Here is a 23,305-nt window from a genome sequence, read left to right on the forward strand (position 1 = left end):
GGACTTCTGTGTTGGAGATATAGTCCTGCCACCTGATGCCAAGTATTCTCCGAAGGCAGCGAAGATGGAATGAATTGAGACGTCGCTCTTGGCTGGCATACGTTGTCCAGGCCTCGCTGCCGTAGAGCAAGGTACTGAGGACACAGGCCTGATACACTCGGACTTTTGTGTTCCGTGTCAGTGCGCCATTTTCCCACACTCTCTTGGCCAGTCTGGACATAGCAGTGGAAGCCTTACCCATGCGCTTGTTGATTTCTGCATCTAGAGACAGGTTACTGGTGATAGTTGAGCCTAGGTAGGTGAACTCTTGAACCACTTCCAGAGCGTGGTCGCCAATATTGATGGATGGAGCATTTCTGACATCCTGCCCCATGATGTTCGTTTTCTTGAGGCTGATGGTTAGGCCAAATTCATTGCAGGCAGACGCAAACCTGTCGATGAGACTCTGCAGGCATTCTTCAGTGTGAGATGTTAAAGCAGCATCGTCAGCAAAGAGGAGTTCTCTGATGAGGACTTTCCGTACTTTGGACTTCGCTCTTAGACGGGCAAGGTTGAACAACCTGCCCCCTGATCTTGTGTGGAGGAAAATTCCTTCTTCAGAGGATTTGAACGCATGTGAAAGCAGCAGGGAGAAGAAAATCCCAAAAAGTGTGGGTGCGAGAACACAGCCCTGTTTCACACCACTCAGGATAGGAATTCTGTATTAGTGGGCAGGATTTTACATGTTCGCTGCTGAAACTATGGCGGACTGCACGTCGGTTTTGCTTTGGACAGGCAGTTGGGATATGGGCAGTGTTTTGGAAAGGAGTTAAAGAATCAACCTGCCAAAGACAAATCCACAACTCTGCCTTTTCTATCTGAAAAGCCTGCCAGTTTTTCCATCTCTTTGTGAAGTTCTTAGAAGCAAGTGTAAAAAAAAATAGAGAGAAATTGATGCTGCATTCCTCCTGAAAGGCCTGCTTGAAACCCCTGTTGTCGCATTTCTCCTGGGATGCTGGAAAAACCCTCCGGATAAATCCTCAATGCCGCCTGAACGAATTGCTCCAGGGAAGGATCCCAGTTACCCCTCAACATATACCCGGATGGCAGACAAAAAAGGGAAATCTGACATCTTTCCAGATCTTTTTTTTTGTTCTTCAAGAATTAGCAAATATTTGGCCAAAGTATTCTTTTTCTGTTTTTCTTTGTAACAGAGCTCTAAAGAGAAAATTTGTTTATTTTTAGGTTAACTGGTGTGTTGTGTGTGTGTGTGAAGAGCTAAGGTAAAAAGGGAACTTTCATATTTCAATCTGTGTGTTAATGCTTTGCTTCATTACTAGTTAAGTCTTGTTTTATAATCTGATAATTTTGTTGTTTATTAAAGAAACCTGGTTGGTGTAGTTTATTTTAGGATAAAGAGTAGAGTATATGATAAACCACATCGCTATTTGGGTAAACATTTAAACATATGTTGTGACCTGTGGAGAAGTGGAACTAGAAAAAACAGTACACTCCTTCCACCATGGTCGTAACAATATATAATGGGCGGCACAGTGGCGCAGTGGTTAGCACCGCAGCCTCACAGCTCCAGGGACCCAGGTTCGATTCTGGGTACTACCTATGCGGAGTTTGCAAGTTCTCCCTGTGACCGCGTGGGTTTTCGCCGGGTGCTCAGGTTTCCTCCCACAGCCAAAGACTTGCAGGTTGATAAGTAAATTGACCATTGTAAATTGCCCCTCATGTAGGTAGGTGGTAGGGAATATGGGATTATTGCAGGGTTAGTATAAACGGGTGGTTGTTGGTCGGCACAGACTTGGTGGGCCGAAGGGCCTGTTTCAGTGCTGTATCTCTTTAAAATAAAAAAGAAGAGCACTAGATTATGTAGTATTTTGCAACAAGTTTAGCGTGGTGTTGGTCACAAATACTCTAGGGATCTAGAGCATGGTTATGTTGTTTAGGTGCTGATCTGGACTTGAATCTTTTATTAGAGTACAGCTGTTAGTGTGCAAATGCAGGTAACAATAAGTACTTTATAACCACTTGGTGTCAATCAGAGGTCCATTGTAGCTGTAAGTAAATTTCAGGCTCCAAGCCAATGGCTGATTTCATTTTTTATTTAAGATTGTTTTACAGCTGTAACAAAGGGTTGAATTTTACCGGCCCCTTGACGACATGGGTCGCGGCACGGGGGTCGGTAAAATCCTGCGGGGAGAGGTCTGCCTCGACCTGTGACGTCAAGAAGGGCCCGCCGTATATTACTGGCAGCAGGGGGACCTCAGTGCGGCCCCAACCCGCCCCCCCGCCAACAGGTTGCAGGCCCTTCATATACATATGCAAACTGTACCAAATGAGATGCAAATAAACTTAACTGCAGGTGGCAGCCATCCCACACCGATATTACGACTGCTGTTCGTGCTCTGTGCGCTTTTAGAACTCTGCACAGAGTTCCGGGTGAGAACCTGGTGGGAGGGGGGAGCAATAGAATTTTCAGTGCGGGAGGGGTGGAGGAGCGGGGAGTGGGCTAATGGGATGGTGGGAAGGGGTTGCGTGTCAAAGGGAACAAATTTTGGGGGGGAAGGTTTGGAATACTATTAAAGGTTTATTATGGGGGAAGAGTGCGATTACTGTTTAATTTACCCTGCCGGGGGGGGTTGGCAGAAGTGATTTCTATTTGACATGACATTGTATTATTACATCCCGGAGATTGGGACTTTTACATTTTAAAAGGCTACTGGAAGGCTCACAGCCCTTTAAAAATGGTGCCAACACCTGCGCGGTGGCACCGGATGCCGTTGCCGGGTCTGCGGCGGACGCTCCACCCCCTCTATTTAAATGAGCCCCTGTGTGAACTGTGGCACACTCGTAAAATTCAGCCCAAAGTGTGGCACTTTGAAGTGTGGTGTCTGGTTTAGGATGGATACATGTTAGATTCAAGGCTTTTTAAAGTATAACAGTAGTTCAGTAGATATGTAGACTAAAACTGTTACTTCATAACATTTTGTTTCTCACTTTCAGATTCCCGAGATGAATATTGCCCAGGTACTCCATTCTGTCTATTAGAACAAAGTGGATATCTGTATGAACAAGGATCATATGGAGAGCATGAATTGTATCACAAGCATTTCGCATTAAGTGCAGAAGAAATTGATGCCACCGAAGAAGGTACCTTTCTTCTTAACATTTCACTGATATTGAGTGATAAATTATAATTATGTTCTAGTTACTATTAGAGGGGATATGAAGAAATATTTTTATTCTTGAGTGATTCAAAATTTGTACCTGAAACAGAAAGTCCAAACTAAAACACTTCTAATCTGCAAGTGGTGTGATTTGATTTTTTTCAAAAAAAAAACTTCTAAATTTATTTATGCAAAGTGATAGAACAGGCATATGTTTATCCTCCTGAATTGAATGAATTTCTTTTACTTTTCATACTGAAATATTTATCCGAGGATTCAGTAAATTGTCTTGTGAACTGGAAATAACATTTTCTGATGCATCACAGAGCATTATATTCCAAAGAAAACAATGTGGAACAGATCTGCAGTTGCTCTAGACACCTAAGGAAAGAGCTTGCATTTTTATGGCACCTTTCCTGACCAAAGCCATTCACAGGCAATGAAATACTTTTTGAAGTGCAGTTATATTTGTAATGCAGAGAAACACAGTGGCCTATGTGCACACAACAAAGTCCCACAAACAGCAGAGATAAATAACCAGGTAATCTGTTGAGGTGATGTCAATTAAGGGGTAAGAGTTGGGCAGGACAGCTCCACTATTCATCTTCAAACAGTGTCATGGGCAGAGAATCTTGGTTTAACGCTTTAGCTGAAAGGCAGCAGTTCGAAAAAAAAATAAAGCAGTTCTGATAGTGTGGTGCTGAGAGAATGTTGTACTGAAATATGTTAGGAAATTCTTTAAAATGCAATTAAATGATTCCACATGATTCAGGCTCGAGTGTATTGTCCAAGTGCAAGTTTATTACTCAGACATCAATACTAATAGCTATGTGGGAAAAATATCCCCATGTTTTACTTTAGTTCAGACGAGACAACCAGTTTGGTGAGACAGGGAGAATAGCCAGAATAGTGAATCAATCAGAATTTATTAAGGTATACTTAACAATAGGCAATGAGCAGCAACTGTCCATGGGTCCTTGCTTTCCCAAAACTGTCAGACTCTAGGGGACGTTCTCCCCTCTTTTTCTGGTCTTTAGTAGTAACTAGAGTACCTTGGACAGGCTTCAGGATTTTTATACAATTCTGGTCACGTATTCTGGTGGTTCAGTCTCTGGTCTTATACATTCCTTTTCTGGTCTTGGGTTTGTTAGTTGCTTTCACATTGGTTACTAATTACTCATTTTTTTGTTAATGACGAAGCCCCTTTCCCAACCTACATTTTCCGTTAGGTCCAGCAGTCTGGTTAATCACATTATTCATGATTTCTCCTACCATATTTGATAAAAGTAATTAACTTTAACTCGCACCATTCACACCATAATTAATACAATCAATAGTCCATTTACAGTTATGTTGGCAGACCATTACACATAATCGTGGCCATCTCCTGGATTACACTAGACAAAGAGGCTTGCATTGTCCTTCACAGTTGGGATCATTTAAAAAGGTATAACCATTCGGCTGTCTTCTTCCTGTCTCTTGGTCTTGAACTATACATTCCTCAGACAGACTCAATTATTCTAAACAGTTCTCATTTCTATTTAATCCATTCTAAATTGTTCTAACTTCTTACCCTTTGTCTCTGTAGATGTCTAGTTTCATGCAACATGTTCCCCTAATCATTATGTGACATCCTTTATTTACAGCTAACCTAATTGTTACAGACAGGTGGTGAGGGGTGTGGGTGGTTCCCACTGTTCACTTCCCAACTGACTGCAATCGTGTTTTGTTTAAAATGATGAATTAGCACCTGAGTGTTTTACCTGCCAAATAAACAGACGGTGACAGGTTTTCTTGTAGGTTTAGAACAGAAGATTGACTATTTATTGAATGATTTGATTTGATTTAGAGATACAGCACTGAAACAGACCCTTCGGGCCACCGAGTCTGTGCCGACCATTAACCACCCATTTATACTAATCCTACACTAATCCCATATTCCTACCACATCCTCACCTGTCCCTATATTCCCCTACCACCTACCTACACTAGGGGCAATTTATAATGGCCAATTTACCTATCAACCTGCAAGTCTTTTGGCTGTGGGAGGAAACCCACGCAGACACAGGGAGAACTTGCAAACTCCACACAGGCAGAACCCAGAATTGGACCCGGGTCGCTGGAGCTGTGAGGCTGCGGTGCTAACCACTGCGCCACTGTGCCGCCATATTCCCCAAAATGTTCTCAACAGCACTCATACAGGCATGCGCTCTTGAAGATTATTAGAAGGCAAAGGGTAAGAGTTCAAAGTGTGGTAGGTGTTTGTGGTTTACAGTAAACCTGTTGAATCTTCTAAGTAGAACTGTCTCATTTAAAGGTGTGGGCCTGGGTTGTTTGTAGTCTTGAATTTGTTGAGGTGTTGTCGATTTTTGGTAGTTAAGATTTCAGACTGGAGGTGGCGGTCACTTTCAGTTCTCTGCTGCACCAGGTTGAGGTGTAGAATCAGCAGGGTGGCAGCTTCTTGTTAGACTGGGTCATTCCACAGACCTTCCTTCTGTGAAGTTGTTGCGATCCCTCCATCCCTCTCTCTAGAGGGTTGCCTTTTAAGGTTAAAATCCTTCAAATTAGAGTATTTGTTAGTTAACACATGGCCCTCTCCTCTGGTGTGACCACACAATGGACCAGGATGTGGAATCCGTGGCCATCCATTGATGTCTGGGTGGGTATAATCCTGTTATGATGTGGCTACTTCACACCTTCCTTGTTTCAGAAGAACCCATTCAATTCAGGAATGTCTCTTAATGGTTTCAGGATGGATGTAATTGACACCTCTTAGTCTAAAATGTATCCTTTGTCCTTTCCAGACAGTGAGACAGTTTGAATATACAGGCTAAGTCAGGTGACCTTCGGTGGCTATCTTGCAGCACATTGTCCACTTTTTACAGGAAAAGTCAATTTCAATGATTCCAAATTGAATAACGTTCTCATCTTAAATGTAGGAATATGATGTGTCTTTATTGGGCATGGCATAATCAAAGCAAACAGCTCTTTGCAAACCAACAGTTAACTCTTTGCTTACCAAAAGCCCACACAAATGTTATGAAGTACAATATCTAAAATTCATTGTACAAGGCAAAATATATAAAAACCCATATTACAACTATTATGGTTATACAGTAGATTTATACAACCTGTTTCTTGCAAACCCAAGTTGATAAAACTTGTAGATGTTGTCCCTCTGACTGTCCTGTGAGTTCTCTAGACACTGTCCCTCCAGCTGTCCGGTGTGTCTTGAGCTCAAAAAAAGCTGTCTCCTGATATTTCTGTACCCTTTGTGAGTTATCCCATGATGGTCAGACTGTGTATTGAAGTGAGTTCCTTCTCACACAACCTTCAGAGTTGCATAATGGCTGTCTTGATGGCTTAACTGTTGAACAGTTAATGTTACAAAAAAAACTTGGCGCTTTCATTGCTTTGGCTAATGCATGAAACTCGCACCTTAATATAAATGGTTAACATAAATACTTGACACTAAGCCAAGGTTGACACTTTGCAACTTTTTGCAGTTGGTCACATTATTATGTTGTATGGTTTATTTATGCTATATTTTAAAACCGTGCAAGGTACATTGTATGTGAAATGTGTTAGAGATTTTAATATACTACATTTGGCTATTAAATAATATCGTTTTTCTATGCATGTAAACATTAATGTCCATATCAATAAGTTCTACATATAAATAATGCTAATAATGTATGTACTTTATAAGTTAAACAATACATAAATCTTAACAAACATGTTTTCTCCAGGTGAAAAGCTACTTTTCAGCCATCCTCCTCAGAACCTCATCGGGACTCCAAAATTTGAAATGAGAGGTTCAGAGGAAGTAGCAACAGGAACAGTTTTGCAGCGCTTAATTCGGGAGCAATTAAGATATGGGAATCCAGATGAGAACATGAACTTGCTGGCAATACAGCAGCAAGCCACAGGGAGCACAGGGCCAACCAACAACACTGGGAGCACACACTCTTCCACAGAGAACCTTATGCAGGAAGATCCGCAAATGGTCCATCAGTCAGCACGCCAAGAACCTCAAGGGCAAGAGCATCAGGTGGACAACAGTGTGATGGAGAAGCAGGCACGGGTCACTCTAGCTCAGCAGAATATTGAAGAACTGCCAACCTATGAGGAAGCCAAAGCACAGTCTCAGTTCTTCAGAGGGCAACAGCAAGCAACTGCTGGCCCTGGTTTCTATGTTGCAGGGGTCACTAATCAAAAAACTAGAACTGAGGGGAGACCTACGGTTAACCGAGTAGGCTCTGGGCAGTTGCACAAAGATGAGGCACTAAAAGAACTTAAACAAGGTCACGTCCGTTCGCTTAGCGAGCGGTTAATGCAACTTTCTCTGGAAAGGAATGGTGTAAAGTCACATCCTCCTGCCTCGAACAACAATCTTCCTTCCCAACAAACCAACAAAGCCTTCAAGAATGGGGGACAACCATCTGCTCAAACCCCTGCAAAGGGAGTAGACCCAAGAGGTCCACCCCCAGAATACCCTTTTAAAGCCAAACAAATGTTTCCAATACTTAATCAGCCTCATGAGCTTGGGCACTTTTACAACGATCCACACTCGGTAAATCCTCAAGAATTGCTTAAACCATATCCTGGAACTCTGGCAATTAGACAAGAAGCAACAATCCTAAGGTATCAGTCACCACCAGAATATGGGTCAAACAGGTAAGAATATTTTCCATTTAAAAAAAAACATGCTAATTGGAAGGAATTGTTAAACAATGATATATATGCTCTGTGTGTATAAATTGGTGTATGCTGGGATTATTTTGCTACATACTACTAGCCTTGCTTAGATCAAGTTAATTCTGTGCTCACTAATATCCTGCATGTATCTACGTAATTTCTGCCTCTCAGTATAGTTTTACTGCAACATAACTGTGCCCAGAGCCCTGGAATACATATTGCTGCAGTGATATCACCATAACATGTGGGGCAAATTTTACAGACCCCCTGATGTCGTGGCAGGGGTGGGTTTGCAGAAAATCTCTCCGGGAGAGGCCTGCCACGGACCTCGACGGCAGGAAGGCACGGCCCGATATTGCAGACGGTGAGGCCCTGGGGCAGCACCCCCTCCCCCCCCGCCCGAGGAAGCTCCATTTAAAAATGTAAATTTAATGTAAATAAACAAATTATACCTTTACGTTCCCGCCATTTCTCCCGGTGTGATATTTGTGCCGGTGGCCAGCACTCTCATGCCTTCAGATCCCTATCTGGGGGTCCGAGGTGGGACACTGGCGGGGAGGGGGGAGCAGGTAAGTTTCTCAGGGCGGGAGGAGGTGGGAGTGGCGTCAGAGTCATAACATTGGTGTAGGGGATGGTGGGAAGGGTTAGAATGTAAAGTTTATGAACTTTGTGGGGGGTAAAGGATAGATGCACAAGGTAAGTGTTTTGGGAGGGGGAAAGAGGGCAGGTAATTAATTCTATGGTTATTGGGGGTGGGAGAAGGGAAAGATAAATTTATTTAATTTTTAAAAATCAATTTTACATCAATGTGTCTTTAAATATTTAAATGTAATAGTAGGGCTCGAAGTCCTTTAAAAATGGCATCAGCGCCTGCACGCAGGCAGCTGATGCCATTGCCCGGGGACAGGCAGCCCGCCCCCTCTTACGGTGGCAGGGAAAATTCGGCCCTGTGTCCGCTCAAATAATTGTGCGTGGAGCTCGAAGAACAAAAGTGACCCCAAGAGAAGAGGTGCCAGCAAACTTTATAAATCAAGTCTCTACACTGTATTCAAAATATTTTGAGTACTGTGAAAAGACTTGCATTAAAAACAGCATGGGCTCTACATCAGCTTATAAAGATGAAATTAGGATCAGTACTAGTTTTATTTATTATTGAGATTGAACATAAGCTCTCAGTATTTTTTTTTAAATCCCTATTTTAGGTACTAAATATTTAGTTCATGCTGTGGAAGATTTCAGATTATAGAGTGACTGGAACTACAGTAGTGAGTCAACACCTTCTGATGCTGGGACTACTCTGTTACAAACATTAAAAAAAAAACACCTGGCATATCGCCATGATTTGCTGGTCTGGACTTTCTAAACACTGTCCTGGAGAAATGGAAAATGTTCTGTTCTCCAGACGTCATTCCTCAGCATGATAAGTACAAACAGTGTTTCATTATTTCTGTGGCAAAATCCTTTCCATGTTCCTGGTAACTCTTCACACTCAACAGGAAAAGGAAAATTCTTATCCCGAATTAAATGGCTTTTTGGTGTTTTTTGTTTGAAGTCTCCTATAAGGAGAACCGATTACATTTGAATTGGAGGTAGCTAAATATTGCTGGCCTAAGGAAATGTACACTGAATAGGGCAAAGAGATTGGGCAAGAGAAGAAATAGAGATAAATTAATCCTTGACTCAGAGAAGGTTTTAGTTTTGAGGAACAACTTGTGAAATTGCATGAAAAACAAACTTAAAGACACAGAATCCATAAGCAGACATTTATGTCTACAAATATTGTTCTGCATGCTTCTCTTTGCATGATATTGAGCCAAAAACTAGTGAAAAATATATTCAGTGCAGATTCCAAAAGCAACTTCATGGAAATGATGGCAAATGATTCCATACATTTATCAGCAGAGACACCAGGTATTAGTGGTATTTAAAACACAGTTAAATACTCAACTAGAACTCCTAATTGTAATGTTGACTTTTTCTTTCTCAAGTTGGCTTTTCTTGTGTTTTAAGTGTACTTCGGTAATATTTACAATATAGGATATTTCAAGAACTGCATTGTGATGGCTTACACAGGGTCTGCCAACACACTTGCTACAGCACAAGCCTTCCAGTAACCAGTGTAATAGCTGCAAAATAGATTTTACATTGTTCCAGCAATTGAGCTTGTCTCGGGGGATATCTGGAAAAAGAAATTAAAAATTTTGGAATTGAGATGATGCAGAGCAGCAAACTTGAGCAACACTGCGCATATGTGTTTGCATTTGAATATTGGTTAAATTTCAACATTAGGAGGGAGCTGACTGTCCCACTGCATTACACATTTTGTATTGGCACAGTATTGAAACTACAGTGTATTGATATGTGAACCAAAAATTGATCAAGGAACATCAAACAAAATAGTTAAATATTCCACAGGCATATAAAGAAAAAGGCAAATTGGGATAAGAATAGGACCACTGAGGGATGGACAGGATAAAATTACAGGCAGCGATAGTGAAATGGTAGAAATATCAAAATAATTACTTTGCTTCAGTATTTACAAGGAAGACAAATCAGGTGAACATGACTTCAGAAGATGAGAGTGGAAATTATATCAGGCTGTTTCAGTTGGTCAGTTTAAAGGGCACATCTGTTGGTGGGTTTGTTTGGTGGAGGTTGGGGGGTGCCTGGCACAAGCGGAGGCATATGGAGCGCATGATGCACCTGTGTCTGCCAATGGTTGGCAGCAGTGTGCTGGGGCAGGGCGGGGGGCGGTGGGGGTGCGTGGTGGGGCAGTGTTGGTGGAGAACAAAAACAGTGGAAAGTAAGGGGAGCACAACAACAAAGTTATCATGGTTGGAGAGATTGTTTTCATGAGGAATGGGGATGCATGGAAGGAGGGAGATGACATGGGAAGGATGGATGCGATGATGGGATTGGTTAAGTGTGACAAAATGGCGGGGACAATTATTTGATACAAATTATTATTCGAAAACTGTTTATGCTAAAAATGATGATTCACTAGATCTGAGTGAGAAGTCGTCAGGTGAATTAAAAGCATACATCAGCACTGATTCTGTAGATGAAGATGATGATTGTCTAGACCCTTCAGAGGTTCTACAGAGTCTAACTCCAATGGCATTTCACTGCACAAACTTAGGGCTGAAATCAGCGGGCTTCAGGTGCAGTTGCGCCACCGCTGAGCCCCCACGATATTTCGCGCGGGACCTCATTTAAATGGAGGGGACAGAGCGGCCACCCCCAGTGATGTTGAGGGGGCGGCTGCTCCATCTCTGACAACGGCGTCCGGCGCCATTTTTAAAGGGTTTCAAGCCCTTACGTACTTTAAAATTTTAAAGTCACACTGTGGGCAAAGTAAAATGTAAAACTTGATTAACAGATGGACACCCTTTCTCCAACCCCCCCCCCACCCCCACGGCCATTTCATGTTATTTACATACCAGAAAGCTACTACTTCCTAATCATCAAATTTGCCCCCCCCACCCCGCCCCCGAACTTTGTAACTTTGCCCTTCAAACCGTTCCCACCATGCCCTCAGCCGATTGAATCAGTTTTAACTGCTCCCCCACCCCTCCCACCCTGAAATTTTCACTCCTCCCCCCTCCCTACCAGTGTCTCACCTCGGAACTCCAAACAGAGTTCCAAAGGCACAGGACTTCCATTTGGTGGCTGTTATATCAGTGTGGAATGGCCACCGGGACATGGTAAGTAGATGTAAATTTATTTGCATTGATTTTAATATTTAAATGAAGGCTCATTGCTGAGCAATTGGGGGGGGGGGGGGGGCGGCGGCGCCACCGCACCGAGGTTTTGCTGGGGCCGGTAAAATGAGGCGGGCTTTCTCGGCGTCATGGGTCGTGGTGGGCTGCTCCCGCAAGTATTTTTGACCCCCCGCCACAGCCCCTGACGTTGAGTGGTAGTAAAATGTAACCCTAAGACTCGAGGAAGGAGCAGTTGTAATATTGCTACAAAACCTGAATCCTAAACAAAGGCTTGGTCATGGAGCAATGTTGGTAGTTAGGAAGCTATTTTCAATGATAGATGCTGAAATTATAACAGGCAGATTTCAAGGAAATAGTGTTTATTCCTTGAGTAATATTGAGTCTATCAGATGTAAACCTGCCCTTTCAACTCAGAAGAAAACAGCTCCCAATTAGACTTTCATATTCTATGACTCTAAACAAGTCACAAGATCAGATTCTTGAAAAAATTTGTATTTATATTCCTAGGCCTGTATTTATTTACATATGGACAGCTTTATATAACTTTTTCCAGAATTAGAAGTTTTGATTCTGTTAAAGTCTTTGGTGAAGGAATAATTAGAAATCTTGTATTTAAAGAAATTCTGTTGCAATAAAGATATTAATTTGACTACAAATATTTTGCGGGTCTCTGCTAGTATTTTAATAAACTAATCAAACACGGAGGGTAAAAGTGAAAGCAAAATACTGCAGATGCTGGAAATCTGAAATAAAAACAAGAAATGCCGGAAATACTCAGCAAGTCTGGCAGCATCTGTGGAGAGAGAAGCAGAGTTAACTTTTCAGGTCAGGGACCTTTCATCAGAACTGGCAAAGTTAGAAATATAATAGGTTTTAAGCAAATAAAGCAGGGGTGGGGCAAGAGATAACAAAAGGGAACGTGTTGATAGGACAGTGTTACGACCAGGTGCGAAAGGTGTCTAGGGGTCTGTTACTATCTTCACCTGGTCCTGTTGTAACAGGCTTTAATGTTAAACACTGTGTTTTGAGCTCCCCTTTTTGTGAATCCTTGTTCACAGTTTTCCAATTATAAGACGAAGAAACCAATTCACACAGGCCTTCTCAGGTTTAAAGAAGAAAGATGAAATTTTATTGAAACTTAAAGTCTAATACGGTTCATGCCTGCGGATACATGATGTGCCCATGCTAGCATATCACATGCAGTTAGGGACAGACAAGAAAAGAGGAAAATATAGTAGAGAGGGGTTTGAGGCAATATCTTGTTACGGTGCTTTGAGCTCACTTAGTCCTTTTGTAAGTAGTCTTGCTTTTCGTTGGGGCCCAGTGGTCTTAAAACCTTGTTCACGTAGGAAACCTTTCTCTCTTTGAGTTTCACATGTTTTCACAAGATTTAGTTCCGTGGGAAGGAGATGGAAGCATGCAGACAGGAGAGGCTGTAATTCTTGCTTCAGTTCCAGGAGAGATCTTTACTCCATGAGCACATGGCTGTGTCTGTTCAAATTCTTTGTTGGAAGTTCAAATTCAAAAAATCTCCAGCTAGCTAGTCATGTGACTAAAACTGGTTTGACCACTTTTTCTGTGTATTGGGGAAGCAACAACTGGGTCCCTTTTGTTCCAACACTGCTAGTTACTATACAAATATGTCTTTCCATTCGGGGGCTTGCAATTTTAAGTTTTAATGTTCATGTGGCAAAATAATGGGTGCCTCAGTCTTGGTAGGTGACACCTCCCCACCCAGGGGAATGGAATGCGATTTGAAGAAAAACAGTGCATTTCATTACAGAGTTTGAGAGAAATACAAGATACAAAAAGAAAACCATGCATTTTTCTCATTCATTTTGATTTATTTACCAATCTTAAAGCTCATTAAAAATGGTCTGTTCTGGGTGCCAGGGCTGCTTTAATTTCCCCTTTTTTATAGGGGGCGGGTCTATTCTGACCTCTGAGTCATGCAAAGACTTTTGGCTTCAGGAGATGGGTTTTCCTCTGACTCTGGGGGAGGAGTCTTTTGTTACTCTTCCCTTTGTTCTCTGGGAACTCCTCCCTGCAGGTATTTGTGCAGATTTAACTGCATTCTCCAGTGGTACTTCAACTAGGTGAGGCATCACCATCATGGTTTCTCTGCCCCCTAGAGGTCTCTCTTTGTCTCTGCAGGTTCCTGTAAATGCTGTTAGCAACACCGGTGGGGTGCTTCTGGAGTCTGCATTCACATAGCGGGATGTGGAGTCTAACTTTTCACATTTTTCGGGGTTGGTTGACCAGACAGTAGGGGTTTTCATCCGGGATTCCTCCCAGACTTCCTTTAACTTGCCCTCTTGGTCACTTTTTCCCCCATCTCTTTCAAAACTTTTGCCAGCTGTGTTACTGCCCTGCCCCTTTTGTTCTCGGCGGAGGTCCCTTACAGTTCACCAGCCCTCTGCTGGAGGGTCCTCTTAACACCGGTACAGGACTTAGGGGTGCAGGTTTCACTGTAGGTTGGGGTTTCCCCTCGACCTGGCACATGTGGCAACTCTTGCAGTACTCCACCACATCTTTGTGGAGTTTTGGTCAGTCAAACTGCTGTCTTTTGCTGGCTTTGGTCTTTCGTATACCGACATGTACAGCCACTGTAGTCTCATGGGCCCTTCTTAATATTTCTCCCCGGTACCTCTGTGGCACCACTAACTGGTGAACTACTGTCCATTCCTTGCCCTCAGATCTGTGAGGAGAACTCCATTTCCTCATCAGTACCTCATTCTTGAAAATTTAGCAGTCAGGGACTCCCTCTGCTTCAATTTCAGACTGGACAGCCTGTGCTAACACTCTCAATACTGGGTCGGCTTGCTGAGCCTCAGCTTGGGAAAATCCACTTAATTCATTTCCTAATTTTCTAAAGAAAATCTCGGCCAGGCAGACCTCATGGTCATCTGCCTGCGGGGTGAATGCAGTCCCCTCTGGGGGAGCTGGTTTGATCATGGCCTGACCAACTACACATTCAGGGACTCTGCAGGGGACCGTCTCCTGCCCCCGCCCTGTTTCTCTGACCTCCTGCGGTCTTTCTTTCACTACTGGGGGGGGCTACCACCTTCACCCCCTGCCAGATCATTACCTAGGAGCAGGTCAGCCCCATCCACAGGCAAACTAGGGACAATCTTTACAGTCACCAGTCCCAAAACTAGGTCGCACTCCAGGTGCACCCGTTGTACAGGTACAGACATACACTGCCCTCCAATACCATTCACCACCATTTTGGTGTTCACTGCACTCTCTGGGGGAAAGGTCAGACCTTTTCCCAGTAAAAGGGATCTGGTGGCTCCTGTGTCCCTGAGAATCACTGTGGGCTTGCTGGCCTCACCTGAGGGATATGGGGTTACTTTCCCTTCAGACACAAAACCCTGATAACCTTCAGGAATCCTATTAACTTTTCCTGCACTGGTCATGATAATCTTCCTGGGTTGCACTCTTACTTCAGTTAAAGCCACAGCTTTTTCTGTATTTTCCATCAAGGTCCCGTCTGCATTGAGCTGGTGAACCCTGATTAACCCTACCGGTTTCCCATTTAGTTTCCAGCAGTCAGCTTTTAAATGCCCTACTTTATTACAGTAGAAGCACACAGGTCTCACTCTTGCTCACCGCACCTTCCTTTTCGGCTGGAGGAGGGCCCCCTGTGTCTCCTGCTTTCCTTTCTTTCCTAGGATTGCCTGGATGGAGATCACCTTCCCAACCTTTGTCCTTTTCAGATTTGTTGGGGTGATCAGGAAAGGTTCTCCCCTGGGAAACTGACTTATGAATTAAAGCAAACTCATCGGCTAGAATGGCTGCTTGCCGGCCTCCCTGAACCCGCTGCTCCTCGACATGGGTTTTTATTGATCATAGCTGAGCTATATTTTTAAAGCAGTCAGCTACTGGTCAAAAGCTCTCTGCTTGCTTCTTTCAAACTCCAGATAAGTTTGATTAGTTTGCTTTTTGAGGGTTCTAAACTTTTGGCGATAGGCTTTGGGTACTAATTCATATGCCCCGAGGATAGCATTTTTGGTGAGTTCATAATTTGATGAACTCTCATCTGGCAACAAGGAATAAACCTCATGGGCTTTTCCAGTTAGTTTGCTTTGTATTAAAAGAGACCAGGTCTCAGCTGGGTATTTTAGCTGCCTTGCCAGTTTCTCAAAAGACATGAAAAACGCTTCCACATCTTCCTCATTGAATTTTGGAATTAGTTGGGCAAGGTTTAGCAATCTTTTACCCAGTCCTGAATTGTGCTCCTCCATATTGGCCATGCTTTCACTAGGGTTACTCTGTCACTCCATAATTAACTCAAGCTGCTTCAACTCTCGTTCTTCGCATTCTTTCTGGAATATTCTTTCTCTCCTCTCTCCTCTCCTATTCCTTCTCCTCCCTCGCCCTCTCTTTCTCCCTCGCCCTCTCTTTCTCCCTCGCCCTCTCTTTCTCCCTCGCCCTCTCTTTCTCCCTCGCCCTCTCTTTCTCCCTCGCCCTCTCTTTCTCCCTCGCCCTCTCTTTCTCCCTCGCCCTCTCTTTCTCCCTCGCCCTCTCTTTCTCCCTCGCCCTCTCTTTCTCCCTCGCCCTCTCTTTCTCCCTCGCCCTCTCTTTCTCCCTCGCCCTCTCTTTCTCCCTCGCCCTCTCTTTCTCCCTCGCCCTCTCTTTCTCCCTCGCTCTCTCTTTCTCCCTCGCCCTCTCTTTCTCCCTCGCCCTCTCTTTCTCCCTCGCCCTCTCTTTCTCCCTCGCCCTCTCTTTCTCCCTCGCCCTCTCTTTCTCCCTCGCCCTCTCTTTCTCCCTCGCCCTCTCTTTCTCCCTCGCCCTCTCTTTCTCCCTCGCCCTCTCTTTCTCCCTCGCCCTCTCTTTCTCCCTCGCCCTCTCTTTCTCCCTCGCCCTCTCTTTCTCCCTCGCCCTCTCTTTCTCCCTCGCCCTCTCTTTCTCCCTCGCCCTCTCTTTCTCCCTCGCCCTCTCTTTCTCCCTCGCCCTCTCTTTCTCCCTCGCCCTCTCTTTCTCCCTCGCCCTCTCTTTCTCCCTCGCCCTCTCTTTCTCCCTCGCCCTCTCTTTCTCCCTCGCCCTCTCTTTCTCCCTCGCCCTCTCTTTCTCCCTCGCCCTCTCTTTCTCCCTCGCCCTCTCTTTCTCCCTCGCCCTCTCTTTCTCCCTCGCCCTCTCTTTCTCCCTCGCCCTCTCTTTCTCCCTCGCCCTCTCTTTCTCCCTCGCCCTCTCTTTCTCCCTCGCCCTCTCTTTCTCCCTCGCCCTCTCTTTCTCCCTCGCCCTCTCTTTCTCCCTCGCCCTCTCTTTCTCCCTCGCCCTCTCTTTCTCCCTCGCCCTCTCTTTCTCCCTCGCCCTCTCTTTCTCCCTCGCCCTCTCTTTCTCCCCCGCCCTCTCTTTCTCCCCCGCCCTCTCTTTCTCCCCCGCCCTCTCTTTCTCCCCCGCCCTCTCTTTCTCCCCCGCCCTCTCTTTCTCCCCCGCCCTCTCTTTCTCCCCCGCCCTCTCTTTCTCCCCCGCCCTCTCTTTCTCCCCCGCCCTCTCTTTCTCCCCCGCCCTCTCTTTCTCCCCCGCCCTCTCTTTCTCCCCCGCCCTCTCTTTCTCCCCCGCCCTCTCTTTCTCCCCCGCCCTCTCTTTCTCCCCCGCCCTCTCTTTCTCCCCCGCCCTCTCTTTCTCCCCCGCCCTCTCTTTCTCCCCCGCCCTCTCTTTCTCCCCCGCCCTCTCTTTCTCCCCCGCCCTCTCTTTCTCCCCCGCCCTCTCTTTCTCCCCCGCCCTCTCTTTCTCCCCCGCCCTCCCTTTCTCCCCCGCCCTCCCTTTCTCCCCCGCCCTCCCTTTCTCCCCCGCCCTCCCTTTCTCCCCCGCCCTCCCTTTCTCCCCCGCCCTCCCTTTCTCCCCCGCCCTCCCTTTCTCCCCCGCCCTCCCTTTCTCCCCCGCCCTCCCTTTCTCCCCCGCCCTCCCTTTCTCCCCCGCCCTCCCTTTCTCCCCCGCCCTCCCTTTCTCCCCCGCCCTCCCTTTCTCCCCCGCCCTCCCTTTCTCCCCCGCCCTCCCTCTCTCCCCCGCCCTCCCTCTCTCCCCCGCCCTCCCTCTCTCTCTCCCCCCTCTTACTCTCTCTCTCCCCCCTCTTACTCTCTCTCTCCCCCCTCTTACTCTCTCTCTCCCCCCTCTTACTCTCTCTCTCCCCCCTCTTACTCTCTCTCTCCCCCCTCTTACTCTCTCTCTCCCCCCTCTTACTCTCTCTCTCCCCCCTCTTACTCTCTCTCTCCCCCCTCTTACTCTCTCTCTCCCCCCTCTTACTCTCTCTCTCCCCCCTCTTACTCTCTCTCTCCCCCCTCTTACTCTCTCTCTCCCCCCTCTTACTCTCTCTCTCCCCCCTCTTACTCTCTCTCTCCCCCCTCTTACTCTCTCTCTCCCCCCTCTTACTCTCTCTCTCTCCCCTCTCTTACTCTCTCTCTCTCCCCTCTCTTACTCTCTCTCTCTCCCCTCTCTTACTCTCTCTCTCTCCCCTCTCTTACTCTCTCTCTCTCCCCTCTCTTACTCTCTCTCTCCCCCCTCTCTTACTCTCTCTCTCCCCCCTCTCTTACTCTCTCTCTCCCCCCTCTCTTACTCTCTCTCTCCCCCCTCTCTTACTCTCTCTCTCCCCCCCCTCTCTTACTCTCTCCCCCCCCCTCTCTTACTCTCTCTTCCCCCCCCCTCTCTTACTCTCTCTTCCCCCCCCCTCTCTTACTCTCTCTTCCCCCCCCCTCTCTTACTCTCTCTTCCCCCCCCCTCTCTTACTCTCTCTTCCCCCCCCCTCTCTTACTCTCTCTTCCCCTCCCCTCTCTTACTCTCTCTTCCCCCCCCCCTCTCTTACTCTCTCTTCCCCCCCCCTCTCTTACTCTCTCTCCCCCCCCCCCTCTCTTACTCTCTCTCTCCCCCCCCCTCTCTTACTCTCTCTCTCCCCCCCCTCTCTTACTCTCTCTCTCCCCCCCCTCTCTTACTCTCTCTCTCCCCCCCCTCTCTTACTCTCTCTTCCCCCCCCCCCTTACTCTCTCTTTCCTCCCCCCCCCCCTCTTACTCTCTCTTCTCCCCCCTTCTCTGTTTTTTTCATGTTTGTGCTTTGGGCCAGGCTGTTCATTGTTCTGTCAATTAACACCCTCTCTGCACTAAAGCTTTGTCTTTCAGCACATCATTAACATACCATTTGCCTTTGTTCCATAACCTTCTGGTCAGTTATTATGTGACCTTTCCTATCAACACCTCTTTTGTTATCTCTTGCCCCACCCCACTTTATTTCTTACAACCAATTACATTTCTAATCTTTGCCAGTTCTGATGAAAGATCACTGACCTGAAATGTTAACTCTGCTTCTCTCTCCACAGATGTTGCCAGACCTGTTGAATATTTCCAGTATTTCTTGTTTTTATTACAGAGGATAAAAGCCCTGGTCAGGATAGATTGTATCTGTGCATTTTGAAAGTATCTCGAGAAAGAATAGTAGAGCACTATTATGTATTTTTTTTTAGAGATACAGCACTGAAACAGGCCCTTCGGCCCACCGAGTCTGTGCCGACCATCAACCACCCATTTATACTAATCCTACACTAATCCCATATTCCTATCACATCCCCACCTGTCCCTATATTTCCCTACCACCTACCTATACTAGGGGCAATTTATAATGGCCAATTTACCTACCAACCTGCAAGTCTTTTGGCATGTGGGAGGAAACCGGAGCACCCGGAGAAAACCCACGCAGACACAGGGAGAACTTGCAAACTCCACACAGGCAGTACCCAGAATTGAACCCGGGTCGCTGGAGCTGTGAGGCTGCGGTGCTAACCACTGCGCCACTGTGGGGGGGAAAGATTATATTTAATCTTTTGTTAGAAAAAGGTGTAGTGCTGGATCTGACAAATAGTTAACGTTATACTAATATTTAAGAGGGGAGATGGAACATGTCCAGGAAACTATAAACCAGTCAACTTAACATTAACAGTCGGAAAAATAATGGAATCCCTATCAAAGGAGAAAATAGAAAAATCATCTAGAAACCAAAAATATTATAATGAATAGTCAGCATGTATTTCAAAAAGGAAAGTCTTAATTGACCAACCTCACTGAACTCTTTGAAGCGCTAGCTGAAAGTGTAGGTAAGGGGAATGCAGTAGATACAATTTATATAGATTTCCAAATTTTGATAAGGTGCCATATAATATATTAATGAATAACATCAGAGTATGCGGAGTCAGGGAATACGTACCAGAATGGATAAGTAGCTGGCTGTAAGACAGAAAGCGAAGAGTAGGGGTAAAAGGAGCAGAAAAGGAGGAAAATGGGGTCCCACAAGAATCGGTGCTGAGATCGCTGTTGTTCACAATTTATGTAACTATTTAGACTTTGAAATCAGAATCACAATTTCTACATTTGCGGATGACACCAAATTGGGGTGGGGGGGGGGTGCGTGCGGGAGAATAGTCAATACTGAGGAGAACTGCCAAAGGTTACAGGAAGACATAATAAAATTGCAGAAAGGGCATATAATTGGCAAATGAGTTTCAACAGATAAGTCGGGTATTACATTTCGGTAACAAAACAATGTCACATATTACTTGGAAAATAAGAATGTCACTGGGATTTTAGAGTACAAATACACAAATAACTAAAAGTGGTGACACAGGTTAATGAGGCCATAAAGGTAAACCAAGCACTGGTGTTTATTTCCAGAGGAATAGAATTGAAAAGTAGAAAATAATTCGGCGAGGTTTGTCAAGTAAGACTTTCCTTTTCAAAATATTTGCTGAGTACTCATTATAATGTTTTTGGTTTCTACATGATTTTTCTATTTTCTCATTTAATAGGGATTCCATTATTTTCCTACTGTTAATGTTAAGCTGACTGGTTTATAGTTCCTTGGACACGTTCTATCTCTCTTAAATGTCAGGTTAAACCTGTATTGAACCTTGGTTAGATCACACAGAGTCTCGCTTAACACATGGATAGATCGGAGAACTGATTATGGGGTTGCCGTGTCTGCTCTGTGAATTCTTGATTTTGTGGTCATTTTGGTCCCAAGGTGTTTCACAGGAATGTTATCAGACAAAAACTTGATACCAGACCACATGTGGAGATATTGGGGCAGGTGACAAAAGTCTTGGTCAAAGTGATAAGTTTTGACGAGAGAGGTGGAGATGTTTAGGGAGGGAATTCCAGAGCTTAGGGCTTGGACAACTATGTAGTCCTACTATGTCGTACAGCTGCCCTAAGTCATGAGACTACAACTTTTTCAAATCGTAGCTAGAATTGTGAAGTTTTCATGATGTGTGCTGCTGTGTACCGTTGCATTGATTTTTATTTTTATTTTTGTGATTTCCACCCCCCCCCCCCCCCCCCCCCAGACAATGCCAGGCATTTTTTCAACAGCTGCCATCACAGCACCACAGCCCCATGTCTTCTCACAGCTCCTTGGAAAAGAATCAGTTCCAACTGTTGCAGCTTGCTCCTCCCCAGGCCCCGCCAGCCTGTGTGTCAAACCAGCAGCTTTCAGTTGATGCAGTTGCAATCGTGGCACGAGCACAGCAGATGGTGGAGATATTATCAGAAGAAAACCGTGCCCTTCGCCAGGAGCTGGCGGGTTTCTATGAAAAAACTGCAAAACTACAAAAGGTACTGTGGTTCTTTTATTCTTTCAAATTGAATGCAAGCCAAGTTCTAAAGGATCCAAAGGTAGTTCATTGTTAAGGTGTTTGCAGCAGTTGTTGACCATATGGCTGTTTAATATGGTTTTATATAACCAGCGGATTTCTAATATCAATAATGTTACTGCCATTAGTTTTGTTTAAACTGAAAGAACAGCAAATATAAGCAATATAAATAAAAGTTGCATCATGAGAAAGCAGAAACAATAAATCCAAAGAATTCTACGTATGTGTATATTACAATTCTAGAAAATGATTTTCACTTTTTTTTTACACAAAATATAATGTAAAAATGAACAGTACAGTGCCAAAATTGTGCGATTGCAGTCCTGATGGGAATCTTGCTGGACTGAGTGATGATTGGAAAACCAGGTGCAAAGGCAGTTTGCCTGATTCACAGCATTCCCAACTTTTCAGCTGCAGCAGCTGATGACTGTATCTTGCTAACTAATGTACTGCTTCTTGAAAGTGCTATCCAAGTGAGGGAAGGGAATGAGATGACTGGCTGCTTAGTGTTCCTTGGAGTGTGGATCTTTATCTCCTCCTTCTGGATCATAAAGATTATTTTGTCACTGCTAGCACCATGCCTGGGTTAGCTCTCTGCATGGATCATTTGCATGGACAGTTTGGTGGATTGGATATTGAGCCTTCTGAGCAGGAGCTTCCTCAACAGTGCCTACTTTTGCTGCTGGTTACTCCCTCAGCACGTCCAGCCAATTTCTCCAAATGGTGAATACAGAGACAACAGTCTCATGGATGTGGGTGCCAAGCCCAAGATCTCTATAGCATCATTTAGTAGGTTCCAAAGTGAGCCTACAGCTCCACTTAGGGGTTCAGTTGCCAATGGCCCTGGAGGTATCATGTATTCGAGGATGAACTGCAAATCTGTGAAGTTGTCAAAATCTATTGCATGGGTACAGCCTCTGAAGTCCTCCATATTTAACATCACACCTCTCAAATGACTCCATAAACTAACCGGGCTCAAAAAATATCCTTTTGTTGATGGACCTTGGATGGCATCTATTCTGGAGTTCTGCTGATGAGGTGGTCTTAAGCTGGCCCTCCATCCAATTGCTTCACACTCTTATGCTGCCATCTGCACTTATTCCTCCTCACTTATGCTGTGCACTTCACCTGGTACTCCCATTTTGAAAGCTGACTCAGAACCCCATCTAAATGTACCTATACGGATGCTTGTGACAATTGGAATAAGTATTGTTGTGTGCTGTGAGGTGTTAGGGCCATCATTCTCCAGGCTGACAACTTTCAGCTCCTCTGGTACCTAGGGAAGCACGAAAAGGAACAAGCATGACAATATCAACAACACAGGCTTTGAAATATAATGTGACTTCTCAATATATATTTTGCTATCATGTTGTGGTGTATGCTAATTTGTGGTTGACGTAAGGCTTGAGTTGCCAAAGATTAATGGGAGGAAGAAGCAGCAGCAAGACGGTATTAGCCTGGAGATGCGGGATGTCCTCCTGCACAACCCTTGTATTTCCCATCATTATCACTACAGCAGTGCTTGACACGAGGCACATCAGTGTGTTGCTGCATACAGTGTTGCTATGAGCAAGGTGATGGTGAATTTAAAATTAGTTGTTCGTTGATCTTTGCAACAGTGATATTAGGGGCCCTGCAATTGATATTAGCAACCCTGGTTTAGCAAAGGACAAAAACCAATCAGCTAGTGTTCACGCTCCTGATTGGAAGCATACTTCAACTTGAGACAGAAAAAAAGGGGGAAAACAGAAGAGGAGAGGATGAAATTGGGAGGATTTAGTGAGGGACTTTGAGAGAGTTACCTGAAAGTTGCATAATCACAGGATCGTTACAGCACAGAAGCAGGCCATTTGGCCCATCATGTCTGCACTGGTTCTCCAAAAGAGTAATTAACTTGGTACCACTCCCTTGCCTTTTCCCCGTAGCCCTGCACATTCTTTCTTTTCAGATAACAATCCAATTCCCTCTTGAATGCCTCGATTGAACCTCCCTCCAACACAGTCAAGCAGTGCATTCCGGATCCTAACCACTCACTGCATAAACAGGTTTTTCCTCATGTCGCCATTGCTTCTTTCGCCAATTACCTTAA

The 23,305-nt window shown here is 44.9% G+C and overlaps 1 protein-coding gene across 6 annotated transcripts in view; it reads left to right on the forward strand.

The window, feature by feature from the left end:
* Positions 1–23,305, forward strand: part of amotl1 (angiomotin like 1) — a 187,524-nt gene that overhangs the window by 30,094 nt on the left and 134,125 nt on the right. For all 6 annotated transcript variants that reach the window (XM_068034020.1, XM_068034019.1, XM_068034016.1 and 3 more), the window contains exons 2-4: positions 2,995–3,141; positions 6,908–7,835; positions 20,911–21,178. In XM_068034020.1, coding sequence (XP_067890121.1) covers positions 2,995–3,141; positions 6,908–7,835; positions 20,911–21,178 — 1,343 coding nt within the window. The remainder of the gene's footprint in view (positions 1–2,994; positions 3,142–6,907; positions 7,836–20,910; positions 21,179–23,305) is intronic.

The sequence above is a fragment of the Heterodontus francisci genome, chromosome 6, assembly GCF_036365525.1.
Source record: "Heterodontus francisci isolate sHetFra1 chromosome 6, sHetFra1.hap1, whole genome shotgun sequence".
NCBI classification, from domain to species: domain Eukaryota; kingdom Metazoa; phylum Chordata; class Chondrichthyes; order Heterodontiformes; family Heterodontidae; genus Heterodontus; species Heterodontus francisci.